Source organism: Sorex araneus, chromosome 8 (genome assembly GCF_027595985.1).
Source record: "Sorex araneus isolate mSorAra2 chromosome 8, mSorAra2.pri, whole genome shotgun sequence".
Taxonomy (NCBI): Eukaryota; Metazoa; Chordata; class Mammalia; order Eulipotyphla; family Soricidae; genus Sorex; species Sorex araneus.
The window spans coordinates 56,959,933-56,984,048 of NC_073309.1; the positions used below are offsets into that span (position 1 = coordinate 56,959,933).

The following is a 24,116-nucleotide window of genomic DNA, read 5'->3' on the forward strand; positions in this document are numbered from 1 at the left end:
GCATGAATATACATATAGAAGTATATATATATATATACATATATATATGATAAATGGGGTGGGGCCTTCAGGGACCATGCAGTGCCACAGACTGAACCTGAGCCTCTTTCATAAAAGTTTATGTTCAACTTGTGAACTATCTGTGCCCAGCAACAACCTTTAAATTTCTGGAACCAGCAAAAACCCAATCCAAGTTCTGTCCACCCTCTGGCCCAAGAGAACTGAAGAAACCTGGGTAGAATATGGCTGAATATGAGGATGACGTGTCAAGGATGAGACCACACAATGTTTGCACAATGAGAAAGCTAATCTAAAGTTAGGGATTTCCTAAGGCTGCTGACTGGTTCCATGCCTTCATTTGAGGTTACTTCCTTCTCCTTTTCTTCTTTTCTTTCCTTCCAGTTCCTTACTTAACCTCTGTTTTCTTCCATATTCTGTTATTTCTGGCTTGAAAACCTCGTGAAGTCAGGTCATTTGCAGAAAAGGGGCAAGCTTGGAGAGTAAAGAACTTGGTGGGGTGTAAATGTGTTTAAGATTTCTCCCATCTTCCATTTAACATTGCTGGTAAAAGACATTATGACAAACAAAGAACAGTTGTGATTTAAACAAAATGCATTTCCCATGATGGTCCCAGATAGAGAAAATGGCAACTTGGAACTCAACAATAACTTCCACAGAAAGTCTGATTAAATAAAATCCTTTGCCAAGGAAGAAGAAAACAGCCCCTTTGCACATGGACCAGCCTATTTTCACGTAGATTGTCCATAAACTGATGGCAAGTGGGAACAAGATCCTCTCTTTGTGCTCCTTTATGGGCTCCTGGATCACAGAATAGCAGAGGAAAGTCTGAGATGACTGACCAGGTTTCTAACTCAGATCTGAAAATGTCAGTGGTGTTAAGCTTAACTCTACTGTAACAGGAAATTAAAAATATCAAAAGGGAGAACCCTGAGCACTAGGGCTCGGACAACAGCTTATGCAGCTCCCAGGACCACCATAGGAGTCCCTTAAGAGCAAACTGCCAGCTCAACATAGCTCTCTGTGCTGACTCCATCTACCTATTCCGAGACTCACCATCTCCTCAAGATGGTAAACCTCCCAACCAAATCCAAGTCATAAAAAAAAATTTTTTTTTAATGCTCTGGGTCTGGATATGCTAATTTTGTGGATTTCCTCCTGGATATCCCACTACCACTCAGGTTTATGGGTGGTCTGTGACCCGATATAGTCCCTTCTAACAAACATGATACATAAAACTCCCAGATTTATTTCCGCTTTTTGGGAGGCCACCCTGGCAGTGCCTGAGAGACCTGTGGTGTCCAAGATAAAACCCCAGGTTCTCCTCATGCAAAACATGCACTCAGCTCTTCAAACCATAATTGTATGATAACATTGGTTTGTCCTTTCTCCCTTGCCACAGGGACCTTAGGTTTATCGGGTTACACCCATTACAGTGCTCCCAAGTCACTCCCATTCCTTTGCTATAACCTTTTGTGCTCTGCTTCTAATCAGTCTATCACCTTTTTCCCCTAATCAGACTCTGTTACTTGAAAGGTCAGATCCTTCTAAGCAGACGACTTTTATTCATAAGTGAAATATTGCTTTTCTCCTCTATGTCCTTTTGCACAGTTTACTTTAAAACAATGTCCTTTTGTATAGACACAGGGAGACAGTAATATTATGCTTTTGTATGTGGAGAGCCTCCACAGGACCGTATTTCCTAAACAACACCAGCTCCTTGTTAATTGCACCGTGCTTCGAAAACAACTCCTAATAAGGAAACAGGATGTCCTGTCACGCCCACAAGGTGTAACTAGCCTATCAGCTGCAGATACTTGGGCGGGAAACAAGCAGCAAGAGGTATATAAGGGGGGAAGTCACCTAGCTAGAGGTTCCCCCTCTGTGCGTCCCTCTCTCCTCCTCCTCCTCGTTCCCCCTCCTTCCCCCTTCAATGGAAAGTCCCTGAATAAATCGTGGCAAGAAGGATCTCCGAGTTGCGTGTTTCTTCGCTGGTCGAAGCGTCGCGCGACATTTGTAACTTGAGAATTGACTCCGACTAATATTCACTCCTGGGCATCTGCTTTCTCGACCTAAGCCTCAGCTGCCCTTACTTCCTAGCACCCCAAAGCAGGGTCCTGACAAGGGACTGGATGGACCCAGCAAGCTGTGAGCTACCCTGGCATTGAAATGGGCCAGGCCAAAGCGCCATAATACTTAACCTGTAAGTTAAGAGCATGGTCATGGACAAATTCTGTCATGATCCAAAAAGTAACAAGACTAGGACCCTGCTAGGGTTAGGAAAGACTAATCTGGCCTGAGCACTGTAGTCTGAAATCTACAGCAAGATGGCTCCAGGAGATCAATCCTATAAGCTTAATGTATCTCTTACTCTGTCCATACAAAATGACTAATATTATGAATGTTTGTTGGCATATGTATTTGTATTCATATGCCAAATACAGTAAAAATGACAGGTCTCATTCTCCTGACCCTGAAAGAGCCTCTAATGTGGCACCATTGGGAAGGACAAGTAAAGAGAGTCTGCTAAAATCTCAGGGCTAGGACGAATGGAGACGTTACTGGGCCTGTTCGTGTAAATTGAGGCTCAACGGGATGACAGTGATAGTGATGGTGGTATGTTTGTTGGACTAAGGAAAGGAGACACACATCCACAGGTGGAATTTCATTCTTGGGTGGGTCATCTTACTGAATGAGAATCTGCGTAGAAGATTCCCCTGAGGGAAGGACTTTACCTCTGTTGATTGTATGACCACACCTATGTGTAATTATTACCCCAACTCCTAATGCTTTGGCAGATACAAAGTCTGTAAGAGTGAGATGGGGATAAGCAGAAACAGGAAGGAGAAGCATGAAGGAGCAGGATCCAAAAGAAGGATGAAAGGGATCAGGGAGGAAGAAGCAGAAGGAGAATCAGAGGAAAATGGAGATGAGATTGGAATAAACGGCAATTGATACCAACCAGCCTGACCCTTGTTTCCTCCTTTATCTGCCCATAACCATCAGTTGCCCTGGGGTGGGGGAAGCAGCGCAAGACCACTGAACACAGGTGGTGAGAGTGGGCCTCGGCAGCCCTTCAAAATTTAATTTTTTGAATACACATTATATTTATTTAATTTTGGGACCACACCGGGAAATGCTCCTGCATCTGCATTCAGGAAACACTCCGGGAAGTACTTGAGGGACCATGTGGAATGCTGGAGATCTAGCATGAGTAAGTTGCATGCAAGGCAAGAACCCTAGCTGTGGTACTATCTCCAATCCCAGCAGTTGTACATTGTTTTGATATGATTTTTTAGGGGGTAGGGAGGCCACACCTGGCAATGCTCAGAATTACTACTGGCTCTGCACTCAGAAATCATTCCTGGAGTTTCTCAGAGGAATATACGGGGTGCTGGTGATCGAACCCGCGTCAGCAGTGTGCAAGGCAAGTGTCATCTCCACTGTACTATTGCCCATTATTATTTTTTTTTTTTTTTGCTTTTTGGGTCACACCTGGCTCTGCACAGGGGTTACTCCTGGCTCTGCACTCAGGAATTACCCCTGGCGGTGCTCAGGGGACCATATGGGATGCTGGGATTCGAACCCGGGTCGGCCGCGTGCAAGGCAAACGTCCTACCCGCTGTGCTATCACTCCAGCCCCTATTGCCCATTATTTTGATAAAAAAAAAAAAAAAAAGAAAAAGGCTAAGAGCCGGAGCAACAGCACAGTTGGTAGGGCGCTTGCCTTACATGCAGCTGATCTGCCCCCATCCCCAGCATCACATATGGTCCCACAAGCACTGCCAAGAGTAATTTCTGAATCCAGAGTCAAGAGTAATCTCAGATCATTGCCAGTTGTGCCCTGCCCCCAAACAACAACAACAACAACAACAACAACAACAACAACACACCAATATACAACTTGTATCAAAAGAATAACCATTCCAGGGCCTGGAGTGATAGCACAGCGGGTAGGCCATTTGCCTTACATGCAGCCGACCCGGGTTCGAATCCCAGCATCCCATATGGTCCCCTGAGCACCGCCAGGAGTAATTCCTGAGTGCATGAGCCAGGAGTAACCCCTATGCATCGCTGGGTGTGACCCAAAAAGTAAAAAAAAAAAAAAAAAAAAAAAGAATAACCATTCCATTTAAAAAAAAAGTTTATTTTTTCACTATCAACTTCCAATTTACAGCAGAAGTACACATATCTTTAAATGACTAAAGTTACAGTACATTTTCTATTTTAAGTGGTATTGTTGGTGTCTGCCATGTTAAAGCATTTTCAAGCTTGGCAACAAAACCTTTACAGTTCATATTGGTTACACAGGACAACTTAGAAAATCCTCAACAACAAAGAGGATATGTAATAACAAGCATAACATCTTAGAATTTTTTAAAAACTAAAGCAGCATACCATATTTCTTAGTGGCAGCTCTTTTCATCTTAGTATAAGCCTCTTTCACTCTTCTTCAAAGAGAAAAAATTCACTGTTCATTCATACTTGTCCAGTTGCCCATTATGAAATATATTCCTAACTGAATGTTGAAAGTACGCAGAGATATACCTGATAACCTTTCATTATCTCTATTGCAAACCATAAGGCTCAAAAGGAGAGGGAGGAAGAAGGGGAGACAGAAATAGGAGACGGAGGAGGGGAAGGAGAGGGGGAGCGAAAGAAAGGGAGTAGAAAGGGAAGAACAGGAGAGGGACGGGAGCAAGGAGAGGGGGAAGGAAGGGGAGGAGGAAAAAGAAAGAAAAAGTGCCTGCCATAGTAGCAGGGGGGAGGGGCAGGGGCAGGAGGTAAACTGGGACCAATGATGGTGGGAAAAGTACACTGGTTAAGGGAAGAATGCTGGAACATTATATGACTGAAATGTAATCATAAACAACTTTGAAAATATGTATATCACTGTGATTCAATTTTTTAAAGAAACTGAAACATGTCCCCAGCATCTAAAGATGGTCAACAAAACATGCAAAGAGCAAAATTTCTAATTCTCTCATTGCTGTATAGTGTGGGATCTTTTACCAGAATAGCTCTGCTGTAGAAATGAGAGTAAGAGTTCCTACAAAATGGTTCCCTCAGGGATTTAATTTGATCCTATTAAGAGTTTGCTCAGGTACAAAAAGGTAAATACAACCTATTAAAAGAATTCTCATATAAATTACATAGCAATCAAAACACATTCCCAGTTTTTAAAACATTCTGTTATAAGAATAAGTGGGTATCTCAGGGAAAATTTCTTCTGACATCCACAAGTTTAATCCGGTGTGCATGCTATTATTTTCGCTATAAATGGAATCATCCTTAGAGTTTTCCCCTCACATTTATTACCACCTACATTTTCTGCAGGAGTTCCCAAATGGGCTTTTCTCCCAACTGGAAGAAGTCATTCTGAAGAAATTATTTTTGAGGAGAGCCAGGTGGGAAGTGAGCATGACACACATTTGTTATGTTTTTGTGGGTTGTTCGCCAAGGTGTACTCTTTGATGTCGGATGAGGGATGAATTCCTTTGGAATGTTTTTCCGCACTGGAGACAGTGGCTGGAACCTTCCCTGGTATGGAGTGTCTGATGAACTGCCAGATGAGAGTTCTGCTTGAAGGATTTGCCGCATTCTGAACATCGATAAAGGGTCTCCTTGGTGTGAATTCTCTGGTGCTTGTTGAGACAGGAGCTGTCCCTGAAAGATTTGCCACATTGATTACACTCGTAAGGCTTCTCACCAGTATGAGTTCTCTGGTGCCGGATTAGGCCAGCGATATTCCTAAAAAGTTTCTGACACTGGTTACAACCATAGGGCTTCTCACTGGTATGAATTCTCTGGTGCCTGATAAGGTAAGCACTCTCAATAAAAGTTTTCCCACATTCCTTACACTCATAGGGCTTCTCTCCAGAATGGATTTTTTGATGCACGATGAGGTGAGAGTTACGGTTGAAGGATTTACCGCACTCCACACATTCAAAGGGCTTCTCTCCAGTATGCGTCCTCTCATGCTGGGTGAGGTATGAACCATCTCGAAAAGCTTTGCCACATTTGCTACATTCATAAGGTTTCTCCCCAGTATGGATCCTGAGATGCACTGTGAGGTGAGATATATCAGTGAAAGGTTTCCCACACTCATTACATCTATATGGTTTTTCCCCTGTATGAGTTCTTTGATGCAAAATCAGGGATGAATTTCGGTTAAACGTTTTTCCACATTCTAGACATTCATAAGGTTTCTCCCCAGTGTGAATTCTCTGGTGCTGTGTCAGAGCAGACCCATCACTAAAGGCTTTCTCACATTTACTGCATTTATAGGGCTTCTCTCCTGTATGAATTCTTTGATGTACAACCAGATTGTAGTTCTTGGAGAAGGATTTTCCACACTCATTACAGGTATAAGGTTTCTCTCCAGTGTGAGTTCGGTGATGTAAAGTAAGGGAAGAATTCCGTTTGAAACACTTGCCACATTCAGTACATTTATGTAATTTCTCTCCAGAGTGATTCCTCCTATTTCCATTAAGAGATGAACTAAGACTAAAGATATTCCCAAAATCCTTATCTTTAAACAATCTCCTCCCTCCTTTATTTGTTTTTTGCTCACCAAGAGGGGCAAAATGGAAAGATTCAACACTTTCCGTGTATTTACAACATTTCTCTCTCATTTGATTTCTTCCAAGTTGATTAACTCCCATAGAATAGCTGAAGGCTTTTCCACAGTTGTCACTGTCACCAGTTCTCTTAGATGTGTAACTTTTCTGACAATTGTGCAAGACTGGGTCACAATCCAAACTTTTGATATCTGAGTTATATATATGGAAACCATTTGTTGCAAGGTCTGAGTTTGCAATGAAATGCTCCCCAAATCCAGGATATTCACAAATGGCTTTCTGAGTCCCTGATTTCTCCTGACTTAAAACTGATTGCTTCAAATGTCCCTCCTGGTTCTTACAGTCCCAGCTCTCACCTAGAATAGAGAAATGTAAACCCTCTCCCTTAAATCCTTCCATTGTCTTGTGACAAGAAATTTCTTCCTGAGGAAGATCTTGAGCTGTCATAATCAATCTAGTATCCCCTGTTGAAAAGTAGAACATAAAAAGACAGACTTAAGTACATGAAATTGGGTTAAATAATGTGAGGACAAGCATGTGGATGTACCAAGCATGTGGACGTACTATTTTTACTTGTTTTCTTTTTCATTTACATCTGTACAAAGGGGTAGATACAGTGAGTCAAAGGGTTGTGGAAATAAGTCCAAGAGAAGAACACAGTATTTCTAGAGAAAAGTAGCAGAAATAGTAATGAGAGCAAATATCACCAAAAGGATTAGTTTTTGACTGGAAGCATGGGAGATGGAGTCTAGATGTCATATCTTACTGAAATCCTCTTACTGGAAACCTCTATGGGACCGTGAGTCACATCATATGCAAGCTTACCCACATTACCCACTGTGCCTACCAACAATCAGTACACATTTTCGAAGTCCTATCTTTACAATGTGCTTATGACAGTGCTAAATGAGCAAGTCTCACCTCCGTTTTATAATAAGACTCTTGCCATATGGATTGGACACAGTACAGGTTCACAGACCTGAAAGTTCTGAAAGATTTGCATCTGTCAATGACCAGAATTAGTGTGGATACTAGGTTTAAACTAGAGAACAGACAACTTCCTGTAAGTACCTGCTACTGTCTTCACCATTACAGTCTTCTAAAACCTTCTTTCTCACTGACTTCATAGCAGCAACACAAGTGGCGGTCCATATCGCTTTAGGAAAAATTACAGTCCTACCTTATAAAAATTAGTTTGTTCAGTTTATTGTTTTGGTTGTGGGCAGTGCTTAGTGCTTGCTCCCAGTTCTGTGATCAGAAATCATTACCTGTAGGGCTCTGAGGAACTCAGAGTGCTGGATAGAAGTCTAGGATGCAAGGCCAGTGCCCTACCTGCTGTAATAGCTCTCCAACCCAGGGGGGGAAAAGTTTTTTTTGAATATGGGTGGGAGGCCTGGAGCGATAGTGCAGTGGATAGAATGTTTGCCTTGCACACGGTCCACACAGGTTTGATCACTGGGATCTCACATGGTACCCCAAGTACCACCAAGAATAATTTCTGAATGCAGAGCCAGGGGTAACCCCCGAGGATCAGTGGGTGAGACCTAAAAAGCCAAAAACAAATAAGTAATTAAAAATAGGAGTGGGGCATTCTGGGGAAAAGGCAGCTCAGATAGAGAAGGGAACACCAAGTAAAATGTGATTGGAGGCCACGCAGGGGAAAGGTGATGCGTGTTAAAAGTAGACTAGAGACTTAACGAGATGGCCACTCAACACCCCTATTGCAAACCACAACACCCAATTGGAGAGAGAGAACAAAAGGGAATACCCTGTCACAAAGGCAGGGTGGGGTGGGGGGAGGTAGGATTGGTGGGTGGGAGGGATGGTGGGTTTATTGGTGGTGGAGAATGGGCACTGTTGAAGGGATGGGTTCTCAAATATTGTATGAGAGAAACACGAACACAAAAATGTATAAATCTGTAACTGTACCCTCACGGTGATTCACTAATTAAAAAATAAATTAATTTAAAAAATAATCAAAAAATTAAAAAGAAAGGAAAAGAAAAAAGACACACCTAGGATTTTATGAAAAGCAAAAGTAAATAAAAATTATCTACTGAAACTAAAAAAATATATAAATAGGAGTGGGGGCAAGATGCTATGTCTAGTGGTAAGAGTTCATGTCTTACATGTATGAGGCTCTTGCTTTGAGCCCTAGCAGAGAAACACACACATATACACACATAAATGCACATTTGGATAAAGACTTAAACATACAAATCAAAGTTTATGTATAAACTTTCATGATTGGGGTAGTCCTTAGAGTAGATATGAAATTCAAACTAGGGAACAGGCAGCTTCCTGTGTCTGCTACTGTCTTCAGGCTTAACATACATTAAACAGAAACACGGACCAGAAATAGCACATTTGATTTCAACAGAGATGTGGATAAAGTGATATAGAGTTCATGCCATATATGTGCAATGCTCAGAATTTGATTTCTAATACTGAAAATACAATAGACAATCACTAAATATTTGGGAGCAAAAAGAAAAGACTGTTTACTTTGCGTACAGACAATCTGGGTTCAATTCCAGGTACCTTATATGATACCCTAGCCCACCAAGAATGAGCCCTCTGCAGGGCTGGAGTGATAGCACAGAGGGTAGGGCGTTTCCTTGCATGCCGCTGACCCGGGTTCGAATCCCTGCATCCCATATGGTCCCCTGAGCACCGCCAGGGGTGATTCCTGAGTGCATGAGCCAGGAGTGACCCCTGTGCATCGCCGGGTGTGACCCAAAAAGAAAAAAAAAGAAAGAATGAGCCCTCTGCAGAGATAGAAATAAGCCCTGAGTTCTACTGGGTATGGCCCCCCAAAAAAATTCCTACTCAAAAATGGGTAAAGAACAGAAAAGAGGTATTTAACTGAGGGAGAGAAAAATCAAAGAAAATATACCCTCATTCTCACCGTAACTCAGACAAATGCAACAAAATCTTTAAATACAGGCAGCAGAGCTATAGTACAGAAGGTGGGACACTTCCTGTGCACAAGGCCAGTCTGTGTTCAATCCCTGAGCGCCACCAGGAATGATCCCTGAGCACCAAGCCAGGAGCAAGCCCTGAACATTGCTGGGTGTGCTGCCCCAAAATAAAAACAACTACCAAAAAACTTTTAAAAGAAACTCTGCATATTTCAGATTAAGTGAAAATTAAATTAAGTGTGATATATAGTTTGGGTAGGCTTGGGTGGTCAGTCTGCTCAGTAGTCGTCAAGACATAGAACAGATGCAATTCCCTGCCCAGGAGTCTGTCTTAGGCATTTCAGATTTGGAAAGCATCCTAGGCAGAAATAAAAACCAATCTATACCAACACAGAATCCAAGGAGAAAACATATTACTGATAATGGAATAAAAAGTATCGGTGATCAGATGAAGCAGGTGTGCCCTCTCCGCAGGCTACTGATGAAATCTTTGTGGCCACGAGCTTCCAGAAGCAAAACCCAAGTATGTGGGTTCCAGGACTAATACTCCAGGTCTCATAGCGGCAGTGGAGATGGACCGTCCCTCACCATCTCCCCACCCGCCTGGGCTCCTGGCTGTCAACGCTCAAAATCTGTCTCTGACGCCATCTCAGCACATCAATAGCCTTGATCTAGATACTCCCAAATGAATCTCAGAATGGATTAGCTCCCTACAGAGATGTCTCTGGACCCCAATCATTTACAATTTTAGAATTCCAGAAGCACGTGGCCACAAAATAACAATAAAGAATAAATTACCTAGCATCTGCCTCTGGCAAGCAGGCTTGAATGGTGGTGGGAAAATATGAGCAAACTATAATGCCCCAAAGTAGAGAGAGTATGGGGGAAATTGTCTGCCATAGAGGCAGGGGGAGGGCTTAGATGGGGGGAAGATACTGGGGACATTGGTGGTGGAAGATGTACATTGGTGGACGGATGGGTGTTTGATCACTCTATGACTGAAACTCAAACATGAAAACTTTGTAACTGTATCTCACAGTGATTCAATAAAATAAAAGTATTGGTGACTAATTGCCTTAAATGTTTTTTTTTCGTTTTTGTTGTTTTGGGGGCCATACCAAGCTGTACTCAGGGTGTACTCCTGGCTCTGCACTCAGGGATCACCCCTGGATGGGTTCTGGAGACCACATAATGTGCCAGGGATCAAACTCTGGATGGCCATATGCAAGGAAATACCCTACTCACTGAACTATCACTCAGGCCCCCATCAAATATATTTTTTAGAAAAGATAAGAAAATACAGAAGCTGGGAAGGTCTAAGGATAGCATAGCAAGGTAGGACCCCTGTACACAGCCAATCCCTGGCAACGGATATGGTTACCTAAGCACTGCCAGGAGTGATCCCTCAGTGTAGAGCCAGGAATAAACTCTGAGCATCACCAGGTGTGCCACCCCCCAAAATTAGAAAAAAATAAAAAGAGAAGAGTTTAATGCAGAGGACATTAGCCAAATTTAATAGAAAGAGTTGCTCTTGCAGGAAAAAGAAATCAGACAGTACACGACTAAGAATTGTGAGCCCCCCCACCCCCCACACTGAGCATCACCAGGCCCAACCACCAACTGTCAAGTTTGCACTGCTGAGTTAAGTATCAGTAAAAGTAGCCTTGGACCTGTGAGTCACTGGGAATGGTTAAAAAACCCAAATCTAGCATAGATAAATGAAAGGTAGTATAAAATGACTCAGGGGTTACACTGGGCTTAAACTGATGTCAATGGCCTGGGTAAAATGGGAAAATGGTGGGAAGATGGGAAAAGTCATTGTACTCAAGTTCCTACATTGTTCTTGATCTATGAACCTGCTCAAGTATGGAACAGAGTATTTGGGGCCACAAAGATAGAAAAACAGGTAATATGTTTGCCTTGTAACCAGCTGACACCTGGCTTGAATTCCTGGCACCCCCCCCACAGGGCACTATGAGCCCATCCAGGTGTGACCAAACCCTTACTCACAAATTAAAAACACAGTAAGTGTAGGGGCCAGAGCGATAGTACAGCAGGAAGGACATTTGCTTTGCACACATTCAACCCAGGTTAGATTCCCCAGCATCCCAAAAAGTCCCCCAAATTCCACTAGTTATGACCCTGAGTGCAGAGCCAGGAGTAAGCCCTGTGCACCAGTCGGTACGCCCCCCATACACACCAAAATAAATAAAATTTAAAACAAAACAAAACTATACACATAAGGTAAAACTTTACAGGTGAGGGGCTGGAGTGATAGCACAGCGGGTAGGGCGTTTGCCTTGCACGCGGCCAACCCGGGTTCGAATCCCAGCATCCCATATGGTCCCCTGAGCACTGCCAGGGGTAATTCCTGAGTGCAGAGCCAGGAGTAACCCCTGTGCATCGCCAGGTGTGACCCAAAAAGCAAAAAAAAAAAAAAAAAACTTTACAGGTGCACAGTCCACTGAGTGACTATTTCAAACAGAGAGTTTAGCCAAGAAAGGGTGTAGGATAACATAACCTCTGATAGTTTAAGTATATTGGGTTACTCCCATCACAGTGCTCCCATTCCTCTGTGTTTATTTGTAGCTTCTTTCTTATTGTTCTGTTGACTTGTAAATATTGTTTTTCTCTTCTCCTTGAGTCCTTTGCATAGTTTATTCAGAGCAATGTCCTTTTTGTATGGACACAGGAAGACTTAGCAAATACTATGCTTTTGTAACCTGGGAGTCATTTGACTCTACACAATATTTTCCTCCTGGGCATCTGTTCTCTCGACCTAAGCCTCAGCTGCCCTTACTCCTAGCACCCCCAAAAGCAGGGTCCCGACGAGGGACGAGACGGACCTAGGGCAAGCGGTGAGTTGTGTGTTACCCTGGCATCGAGATGGGCCTGGCCAAAGTGTCTAATGCTTAACTATAAGTTAAGAGGTTGGTCATGGACAAATGCTGTCATGATCCAAATAGTGATAACTAGATTCAGACCCTGCTAGGGTTAGGAGTGATTAATCTGGCCTGAATGCTGTAGTCTGAGTCTGTGGCAAGATGTTGCTAGGAGAGCTGCCTTGCAAGCCTCAATGTATCTCTTGCTATGTCCACACAAAAATCACTAGTATTAAGATGTGAATAAGTTCTTGGACTAAGGAAAGGAGAAAAACGTTAAGAGGTATTTTGCCTGCTGACAGTGGGGAAGGGGTTTAGAATGCCTTTAGGTAGTATTTGCTTTGAACCTGATGGCCCTCAGGAAGGGCTTTCTTATGTTGATTTTGCTACCTGGCTGGGTGTAGCCTAGAGGGCAAGGTGGGAGAAACAAGTAGGGGAAGAGATGAGTGAGGGGGAATCCATCTAGATCTAGATCTAGAGAAAGGACAGTAGATCTAGAGAAAGGACAGAGCTAGGAGTGTGGGAGATGAGAAAGAAGGAAGACTGAATAAATGGTAACTAATCAGCAACCAGCTTGGTCCTCGTTCTTCCTTAGTCTGTCCTTGGCCAACAGCTGTCCCAATCCAGCCCACACACAGCAGTTCCAGAGCACTAAATGTGGGCTGTGAGACAGAGCCACACACGCCCTTTGGCATGCTTAGTTTTTTACAAAAGGGTACAAGACAGTATCTGCAGATGTTTAGGATGTCTTGACCAGAGAGGGTAAGATGCTATCAGCACAAGTGGGTAGAGTACAGAGATCGTTAACCCTTCAATAGGCAATCGAGAATAATCCGCTTAAAGTGTAAAGAGCGCTGATGGGAAAATTCTGCTGTATGAAAGAATAATAATAAAAGAAAACCAGATCGATCAGAGGGTGGTTAGGTGGAAATCACAGAAAGTATGTAATACAAAATCGTCATAAACAATAAACATAAATGGCCCTAGTAGGTCAGACAGGAACTTGATACACAGATGGTATCTCAAGCCCCACCAAGTGTAATTCCCTTTTTAAAATTTGGTTGCAGTTGTTTTGGAGCCACACAACAGTGCTCAGGAATTACTCCTAGCTCTGCACTCAGGACTCACTCCTGAAGAAATTCAGGGGACCAAATGGGATGCCGGGATTGATCCCAGGTCAGCAAGCACCCTACCCACTGTACCCACTTGCTCCAGCCACCAAGTGTGATTCCTGAGTAAAGAGCCAGTAGTAAGCTCTGAGCATTACCCAGTGTGGCCAAACCCTCTACCAAAGTAAAATTAAATTAAATTAAATAACATTAAAAAAATTTTAGGGGCTGGAGTAATAGCACAGCGGGTAGGGCGTTTGCCTTGCATGCGGCCGACCCGGGTTCGATTCCCAGCATCCCGTATGGTCCTCTGAGCACCGCCACGGGTAATTCCTGAGTGCAGAACCAGGAGTAACCCCTGTGCATCACCAGGTATGATCCAAAAACCAAAAAAAAAAAAAAAAAATAACGTGGCTTAGACAGGATTAGAGCAATAGTAGAGCAGGTTGAGTGCTCGCCCTGCACATGGCCAACCTAGGTTTGATACCCGGAACCCCATATGGTCCCTCAAGTACGACCAGGAGTGATCTTTGAGTGTTGAACTAGGAGTTAAGCCCTGAATATTTCCAGGTGTCACCCCAAAACAAACAAAAAATTCAGAAAGCGAACTACGGATAAGCAGTAGACACTGTTATTAGCCAGCCAGATCACGTAGCTGGACGGAAAGCAAGTACCAATAATTAGAGCCAAACACTTGACTAATGGAATATTCATTAATACTGATCATAAACCAGATCAAAGAATAAGCTTAAGATTGGTGGCCAAAGTGTTAGTACAGTGGGTAGGGTGCTTGCCTTGCACACCGCCCGCCCAGGTTTGATCTCTGGCACCTCATATGATCAGTCTCCTGTCCCACTAAGAATGATCCCTGACCACAGAGTCATGACTGTCACGTGTAGCCCTAAAATAAAAACCAGAAAGTTAAGACCACAATGGGACACAGCAAAATCTCAACTACACTGCACTCAGATTAGAACCAGAAACGGGCAAAAGAGCACAGAGAAAGGAAGACCTTCAACGCAGCAGACCTGGATTCAATTCCCAGCACCATCCCTGAGACTGCCACTGCTGGAGTCAGCCCTTCACACCACAGGGTGTGGCCCCAATCCCACCTCTCTTAAAAAACATGACAAATGAGGATGCAGCTAAGTCCCATTGATAAAATTCTCTCTGTTACTAGGTAATCTGAGCAAACAGTCCCTACACCTTATCTCAATTTGGAACTGTGAGAGACTCTCACCCAGATTCATAGTCAAAATACTCAAGACAGTAAAACCCTTTGCCTGTGACAGGAAGTTTAGAAAACACCTTATGAAAGGTGTTTTCTAATACATTATGAAAAACCTTAACTTAGAAACACAGGACATTAAGGTATACATTACATCCAAAGAGGAAATAGTAGAACTGTTCATTTTGAAAGCAGAAAAGAATATTTCACTTTGTAGCAGAGATAAGGGCCAGAAGGATTGCTCCACAGCTTGGAAGCCGGTCTCACGTGCTGAGGGAAAAGGCAGCTGAGAAGGGACCACTAAGTAAATGATGGTTGGAGGGCTTGCTCACAATGGGAGATGCGAGCTGAAAGTAGGCTATGGACTAAACATGATGGCTGCTTAGTACCTGTATTGCAAACCATAACAACTTGAGAGAAAGAGGGAATGCCTCAGAGGCATGGGGTGGGAAGGGGTGGGGGTGGTGGAAGGGATACTGGGAACATTGGTGGTGGAGAATGAGCACTGGTGGAGGGATTGGTATTCGAACATTGTATGACTGAAATGTAATAATGCAAGTTTAGCCTGTAAAAAGAAAATTAAAACAAAAATTTAAAAATAGAAGAAAAACAATTTCACTTTGAAGGTCTGACTAAGACCTCTGACATCTGCTACACTCTCACTGTTCAACAGTGGTATGGAGAGACAGGTGACCGGGCACCATGCTTTGTGGCTCCTTACACATGCCAAGCACCTTGCTGCATACTTTGTGAATTGGTCTATCTTGCCTGAGTAGGGTGAGGCCTGAGTAGCTAATGGGATTCCCACAGAAATGAAAAATGGAGAGCTGGGGAGATAACTCAGAAGGCTGGAGGACTCACTTCAATCCTCAGCACTCCAGAGTGTACTGACCACCACTCAAGCAGCATACCGGGAATAGCCCCCATCACCACCAGGTGGCTCCTGGTGCTATGGAGTTATGACCCAGCAATTCCACTTTAAGGTATCTACTCAAGAAAAATGCAATTATACACACATAAGAATGTGCATATGAATTATGGCTTCATAGCAGCATTATTCATGATAAAAATGGGGACGATCACGATCACGAAATCCTGTTAATCACCGATTTCTCGGTCAGGCTCAGTAACATCTCATTTTGTCCTTTCCCTGAGATCTTAGAAGTCTATCTCGACTAGGCCCTCCTAACGATGTTGCCCTGGGGGGGCTCTTCAGGGTCAGGGGAATGAGATCCAGCTTGTTACTGGATTTAGCATATGAATACACCATGGGAAGCTTGTAAGGCTGTCCCATGCGGGCAGGAAACTCTCAGAAGATTGCCAGTTTCTCCCAGAGGGAGAAGTAGGCTAAAGATATCGCTTCTGAGAGCTTACTTCTAAGTCTCTCTTTGGATGTTGGCCATTGATGGGATTACACACACCTGGGTTCCTCTGCCGGTACCTTCATGCATGAGGCCTGTCCGAACGTGTGGAGAGGGGCCTTCAGCATGGCTGTAGCTAGGTTCCGGTGGTCTTCAGCCGTGGGAGCTCTGCTTGGGATGGGGAGGGAAGCTGGAGCCCATCCCCTCTGAGGGGCCCCGGGGAAGACAGCCAGGCATGCGGGCAAGAGACTCTGCATCCAAAAATGGGGACAATCAAAATAAATGTCTATTAATTTATTAATAGACAAGCAAAATGAAAAAATTTACAGAATAAAACACTCTGGGCATAAGAACATCGGCTGATGAGATAGCGACATTCCCGGAATCTGAGTCACTCTGCCCCATCATGGAGACGGGACTCACACCCACTTGGCATCAGACTGCATTCCATGCTTCCTCACATTGAACCCAGACAGATAAAAGGTGAGACTAGACATACCGGTCCACTGATCTCTGTTCCCTTTTCCAGCCCATGATAATTTAAAATCCCACTAGGCATTTCCCAGGGCGTGGCTTTACCCCAGCCTTGCAGGGGCCTGTAGGGCCAACCCAAGAACACACCCAATTTTTTCAAATAAACTTCTCCTATTTCTTCACTGAACCTCCTTCTAGGCTAAGTGAGGTCTCTGAACTATCAAGAACAAATGGAGTATGGAGACAGGCTTCAACAATAAACATGCTCAGTGAAAGAACTCATAAAGACTACATCCTGTATAACCTATTTACATGAAATGTCCAGGACAGGCCATTCCAGATACCAAGCTGCTTGTTTCTGCCACTTGCTGCAGGAACTGGGAAAAAGGGAAATAACTGCTAATGAGCAGGGAGTTTCTTTTTTGGAATAATGAAGGCCCAAGAGATAACATGGTAGTATGGAAAATATACCTTACATAAAGCACGGGACCCAGGTTCATCCCCACTCTACATGGCCTCCTGAAAACCTGTAGTGTGGCCCTAGAGATGCTTAAGCACCTCTGGGGTGGCTCCAATGTCCCCAGAACCAGCACAACAGGCCTAAAAAGCATCAAATCCCTGGGACCTAATATGGAACCGGCAGCTTGGTTGACCAAGTTTTGCCAGGAGTGGCTCCCAGTCCTCTGGGAGGCGCTCCACTTGGGAGGCCCCCCCAAAATGTAAAGGCCCTGAAGAATAGTGCAGAGGTATAGAGTATGGAAATTCCAAGCATATATAAGGCCAAACATTTAAACTCCTGGCATACCACATATGCGGGGCACAATCCAGCAGTTCTACTATTTGTGATCTCTGGTACTGAAAGTGATATGGGACTTTTTAGCTGCAGCACAGTCAAGTATTATAAAAAAGAGTACAACCACCCAAGCACCACCACAAAAAAAAAGTGTGAGCACCAAGAAGTGCAAGCCCTGCAAGTTTCACAACCATGATCTGCATGTCTCAAATATAGTACTTGGATGCTTGAGAGAGAATTTTGTAGGGTATGTATGGCAAATGCCTATGGTCAACCCAGTTTTCATTCCAGGCAGATTCCAGGCAGCACTATATTGCTCTCCTAGCCCACCAGGAGTAATCCCTGAGTTCAGGGCCAGGAGTAAGCTCTGAGAACTTCTGAGTTTGGCATAAACCCCTTCCCACCAAAAACAACTGCAGCGAAAACAATGAAAGATGAAAAAAGAAATACAAAAGCTATCCAGAGTTGTGGAACTTCTTCCCAATCTGCCCTTCTCTGACAAAAACAGTCAATGACATGGGGCTGGAGCCACAGCACAGCAGGTAGGGCATTTGCCTTGCACGAGGCTGACCTGGGTTCGATTCCCAGCATCCCATATGGTCCCCCAAGCTGAGCCAGGAGTAATTCCTGAGTGCATGAGCCAGGAGTAACCAATGTACACCACCAGGTGTGACCCAAAAAGAAAAAACAAAGAATAGTCAATGAGGGCTGAATGCCAGAGCAAGTGAGATTATGGCCAAAGAACAAATGACCATAACAATAATACAGGAGGATTTTACAACCAAAATGAGGAAAACAGTATTAAATTAGGGAATTTAAAACAGGCACTACAGAGGCTGGGAAGACAGTACAGCATGTAGGGCACTTTCTTTGCGCGCGGATGATCTGGCACCCCATATGGTCCCCTGTAGGATAACATAGCCTCATCCCCTGGTTGCCCCCCTGGCAGATAGTTTTTTACAGCTGGCGTACCTGAAGCAGGCCTGAACAACCAACTAAAGGTAAGAATAGTGTTTGGCGTACCCCCACTCTAGAAAAGTGAGTGGTAGAACAGGATTTTTTAGTGTGTCGGGAATTAGAATCCTAGCAGCAATCCCCAACTCAGATGGGGCAGACTCTGGGCCTTCCCAAGATCTTTCATAGATTCTCAAACCAGACTGAACAGGCCAAGACATTTATGGACTTGATTCAGTGTCTCTCCCGCAGAACAGGAGACCCGGAACTCTGCATTTCCAGAGACCAACTCTGGTCCTGCTTTAAGGTAGTTTATGAGGTTAACCCATGGTTCCCAGATGAAGGGACTCTAGAAACCAAGATTTGGAAAAAAGTTAAGAAAAATGTCTATAAGGCATCTAAGGAAGGGACTAAGATCCCCCATGGAATTCTGGATTACATGGGAGATTGTTAATTCTATTCTCCTGTTTTGGAAAAGCACAGTTGAGGAGGAGAAAAATATTAAGGATAATACGGCCTCAGCTCCTCCCGTACCTAAGTCTCAAAAGGGTTTTCATAGTAAAAATATTTCTGAGGCTGGTGAACATAGCTCCACTTCCAGTGCATCAGATGAAAGTGATGGGAATTATGAGTCTGCTACTTCCACAGATTTTGAGTCGAGAGTGACTCAGCAAAGCGGCCTCCAGACCACTCGGGATGTTAAGTTGAAAGAAATTATATTGAGTTAAAATGGTTGGCAGCCCACTCCTGACTTTTGTAACCTCGCTTTGTTCTGCTTCTGTAACCATGCTTATGCCCCCAAACTGTATATTACAATGCACTATGCCTGAATCCTGTCCCTTACATCCTGACATCTGCCTGTCAGTTGGGTTGGAATTCACGTATGTGCCTAACAGATAGGGACCCGCTCACAGAAGGAGTTGCTGAAAACAAGGAGCCCAGATAGTGACTCCATTCCCACGGCCCAGCAGATAGTGACTCCGGCCCAGCAGATGGTGACTCCAGCCCAGCAGATGGTGACTCCGGCCCAGCAGATAATAACTCCGGACAAACCCCAGGTAGCGACTCCGCCCCTGACACAGAGCCCAGATAGCGACTCTGGTCCCACAGCGTTACAGATAGTAACTCCTGACGCAGGGCAAGGAGATTGAAAGAATGTCTTCGGATACACGAATTCTAAGAAAGTGGCTCTGGACGAGGCTACGTGACAAACGTGACTGACCCAGAGGACTCAAGCCCTATAAAAAGGCTGCCCTATCTAGCACAAATCGCTGCATCTACTAGGGGTGCAGCCCCAGCATGTTGGTCTGAATAAACTTTTGTCTTGCAAGACTGGCCCGTCTCTGCTTCTTGCGGCTCCGGACCCAACAGGGACATGCTCCCAATTGTCCAGTCCAGGTAGAGAAGAAGAGGCCTCCATCTTATCGCAGATTAAGAATAGATTCTCTCAGTCATTTCAAAAAGGCCTGTGTCTCATATGGGCCTACATCTCCGTACTGTAGGGAGTATCTTACAGACTGGAGTGAAAAGGCCTACTGGGTACCTCAGGATTTTCATATGGTCGCTAAGACGTGCTTAAGGCCTTCTCAGTACTTGCAGTGGAGAATGTGGCTCAGTGATGAGGCCAAGGCAAAGGTTCAATGCCTAGGCCATGCTGGACAAAATTTTTCAGGGATTAAATTGATTTATGAGATGTTAATTGGTGAAGGGGAATGGCAGGACCCAGAAAGGCAACTCACCTTGCCTCGTGCTGTTTTTGCTAATGTCCATGACGCACCCCTGCTTGTATGGGAGAAGGTTGATGAAGCAGAATTTAAGGGAAGTTTTACAAAGATTGTCCAGAGAGCCTCAGAACTTTATGCAGACTTCATAGGAAGGTTGATGGAAGCCATTGAAATGCAGATTAAGGGCAAGGAAACTCAGGAGCAGTTGACTAAACAACTGGCCTTTGAAAATGCTAATGAGGATTGCCAGGTCATTGGGCTCCCTATTAAGGAGAAGGAAGACATAATGGGGTACTTGAAAGCATGCAGGAATGTTGGTTCTGTTAAACATAAGGTGCAGACTAGGACTGTTGAGACCTGTATACTACAGAGACAAGCTCAGAAAAGATGTTTTAATTGTGGAGAACCAGACCACTTTTTTAAAAATTGCAAAGCGCCCCCAAACTGTGTTACTGTGAGAGCAAGTCCTGGGCCCTGTCCCAGGTGTAAGAAGGGAAACCACAGGGCCATAGACTGCCGAGCCAGTCTTTTCGAGGAAAAGACTATGCTTTTGTTTCTACAGATGATAACTGCACTGAAAAACTTTGGATCCCTTTACGTCAGAAGTAGAATTCATCCACTTGTTGTGGATCTCAGACCGCCAGAGACTCACAATCCTTCAAATTCCAGCCATGATTGATCGCCAAACTGATTTCAGCTGGAAGTCACATGGGAAGAAGAGGAGCCAGCGTCAGAGGACCAAGAGCAAAGGCCTCTAGACCCTTTAACATATCATGAGGTCACATTTAGAGCATTCCTTATACCTCTTTTACAAGTTGTGGATTGGACACCAGGCCTCCATATTTTGAATTAACAATACTTTACTTTTACCCTTTTCCTTGGAATTCACAGGTTCCTGAAGGAGAAAGGAATGGCTTTTAAGAGGAACACCTTTGCATTTCTCTCTAGGATATCCATTTGCATTGGAGCTTCCCTCTGTCTCTTTCTTTATCCACAGGCATGGAGACCAAACCCCAATTGTCAAAGCATCTGATAACTTTAAAAGTTTTTTTTCTCAAACATAAGCTAGGTTGCACAAATGACTGCCAATTAACCTGGCCAGAGAATGGCTGTATTCCCCTGCTGAAGTTCTCCTGCCAGAAGTTGTGATGCTCCCATTCCAGTGCTCCTCTACTGATCCAGTGCTTCCTGAAATTTATCGGACTCCTAATAGCTACTCCCCTGAGACTCACTGCTGCAACCACTACTGATGCGGTTACAGGAACAACTCTTCAATTTTGATCCAGACACTTTATTTCTTCAAAATGGGACTAAATGACTTTTATCATTGGTGACTCTCATCACCCCTGGACAGTGCAGAACAATTGGACACTTTAGTACAAGCACTGCTCTGGGGCCATGGCTGGACTGAAATTTTAGTACAACTAATAAGACTGTATTGTGATTTGAAATTGTTTTGTGATTTGGAATTGTTCCTCATTTTCAAATTTTGTGTTTTTTGTAAAAAGAAAAAGGGGGAGGGGGCTGCAGCAATAGCACAGCGGGTAGGGTGTTTGCCTTGCACGCAGCCAAACTGAGTTTGATTCCCAGCATTCCATATGGTCCCCTGAGCACCGCCAGGGGTGATTCTTGAGTGCAGAGCCAGGAATAACCCTTGTGCACCGCCAGGTGTGACCCAAAAAGAAAAAGGAGGAGATGTAGGATAACATAGCCTCAGGTAGTTTAGGTTTACTGGGTTACTCCCATCACAGTACTCCCTTTCCCATGTATTTATTTGTAACTTCTTTCTTTGTGTTCTGTTGACTTGTAAATATTGTTTTTCTCTTCTCCTTGAGTCCTTTACATAGTTTATTCAGAGCAATGTGCTTTTGTATGGGCACAGGAAGACTAGCAAATGCTACTCTTTTGTAACCTGGGAGTCATTTGGCTCTACATGATATTTTCCTCCTGGGCATCTGTTCTCTTGACCTAAGCCTCAGCTGCCCTTACTTCCTACCACCCCCAAAAGCAGGGTCCCACGAGGGATGGGACGGACCCAGGGCAAGCAGTGAGTTGTGTGTTACCCTGGCATCGAGATGGGCCTGGTCAAAGCGCTTAACGCTTAACTATAAGTTAAGAGGTTGGTCATGGACAAATGCTGTCATGATCCAAAAAGTAATAACTAGATTCGGACCTTGCTAGGGTTAGGAATGATTAATCTAGCCTGAATGCTGCTGTCTGAGTCTGTGGCAAGATGTTGCCAGGAGTGCTAGCCTACAAGCATCAGTGTATTTCTTCCTGTGCCCATACAAAAGGACTTGGCTCTGAATAAACTATGTAAAGGACTCAAGGAGAAGAGAAAAACAGTATTTACAAGTCAACAGAACACAAAGAAAGAAGTTACAAATAAACACAGAGGAATGGGAGCACTGTGATGGGAGTAACCCAATAAACCTAAACTACCTGAGGCTATGTTATCCTACAGTCCCCAGTGCACTGTCAGGAATAATGGTGTGAGCCAACACACACACACACACACACACACACACACACATGTTATCCTACAGTCCCCAGTGCACTGTCAGGAATAATGGTGTGAGCCAACACACACACACACACACACACACACACAGAACAGACACTGCTGAATTTCACCATCAAGGTTGTTTTCAAAATGGTGTGGGCCAAAACACACACACACACACACACACACACACACACACACACACACACACACACGGAACAGACACTGCTGAATTTCACCAATCAAGATTGTTTTCAAAACGTTTATCACAGCCCTCCAACATAAGTAATATATACTATTCCTTTTAGCATTACAACACAAAAATTCTGTTGTAAAATTTCATTTTGATGCTGTTTGCATATTTTGGAATTCTCCTCGCTGTCTGCTCTGGTCCCTGCTGCCCACTGGTTCTGATTTTCTCTAGCCTCTCCTCCTCTCTATGAGGGGGGTGTCCAAGGCAATCTACAAAGTGGACATGCGCCAGCACATGCTGAGACTTCAGACCTCGAGAATGCTTTCTCGGACACTGGCCAGAAACTGACTCTGTCCTTGGATAACACTAAACCCATCCAGCTTGATCACTTCCAACTCATCCACTGACTACATAAGTGCTTAGCACCTGCTCCCATGACAGCAGTGTCTTCTTATTTATACCTTCTCTGGGTCACTTCCCAACACTCACTGTTCCAGCAAGCACCATCCACATCTCAGTTCATCGAGGGGGAGATCATGAATGCCAGGTAACTGAGCCGAGGCTGTCCACGTGCAAGGCAAGTGTCTCAACCTCTGTACTATGTCTCTGGTCTTTCATTCAGTTTCACTGTAGACAATGGAATGTCCTATTTCTCTTCAACCATATAGTGTCCAGGATAACTGCTCCCTGTGGCATGTAGGCTGTTGGAGCCCGACCAGAGTCATGAGGAAGTTCCATGGCTGCAAGCGGCTTGGAACTCTGATTGTACTGGGCTAAGATCAGCATGTCACCGTGCAGCTGCTCCTTAACACTGATTGATTATGCTATGCTATGGTTAGGTAAAATTAGAGGGGACATCCTGTCTAGACAGAAATGTAGATGATTGAAATATGGGGTCGGGAGGTTGATCATTGACAGAGCAAGTCTGTGCCTTGTTAAGATCAATAGGCTTCTGTCCACATGGATTTGGTGATGTATGCCCTAGTGTACTGTATTAAAATAAAAGGAAGCTGCCGGGTTTGATCAGTGCCATCTGTCTGAGAGAACTATTGGCCCTCCACGCTTTCTCATTTCACGTGTCTTGCTTGTCTCTGCGCCACCAACTGATCACTAGATCAAGAAACAACATAGGCTAACTCTACTCAGGCATTTTCACCAAGAAATCGATATTTTTAATGCAGATGCCTTTCTTTGTGTTGTATCTTTTCCATTTATGAACCAAGCCCTGGGCCTCTTACATAAAAGCATACACTCTACCACTGGACTGCTTTGCCAGCCTTTCTAATTCTTTTGACGGAGTCGGGAATGGGCACACAGTAGTGCCAAGGAGGCCAAGACGGATCCAGGGTCTCACATACACAAGACATGTCATATT

General features: G+C 44.1%; 1 protein-coding gene across 7 annotated transcripts in view; it reads right to left on the reverse strand.

Moving 5' to 3' along the window:
* Window positions 1–4,150: 4,150 nt before the first annotated feature.
* Window positions 4,151–24,116, reverse strand: part of ZNF329 (zinc finger protein 329) — a 95,610-nt gene continuing 75,644 nt past the window's right edge. For 6 of the 7 annotated variants that reach the window (XM_055145378.1, XM_055145376.1, XM_055145375.1 and 3 more), the window contains one exon: window positions 4,151–7,063. In XM_055145378.1, coding sequence (XP_055001353.1) covers window positions 5,454–7,063 — 1,610 coding nt within the window. In that variant the 3' untranslated portion in view covers window positions 4,151–5,453. Of the gene's footprint in view, window positions 7,064–16,160; window positions 16,261–24,116 lie in introns of those variants that run through there. The other variant, XM_055145380.1, reaches the window with a different exon arrangement.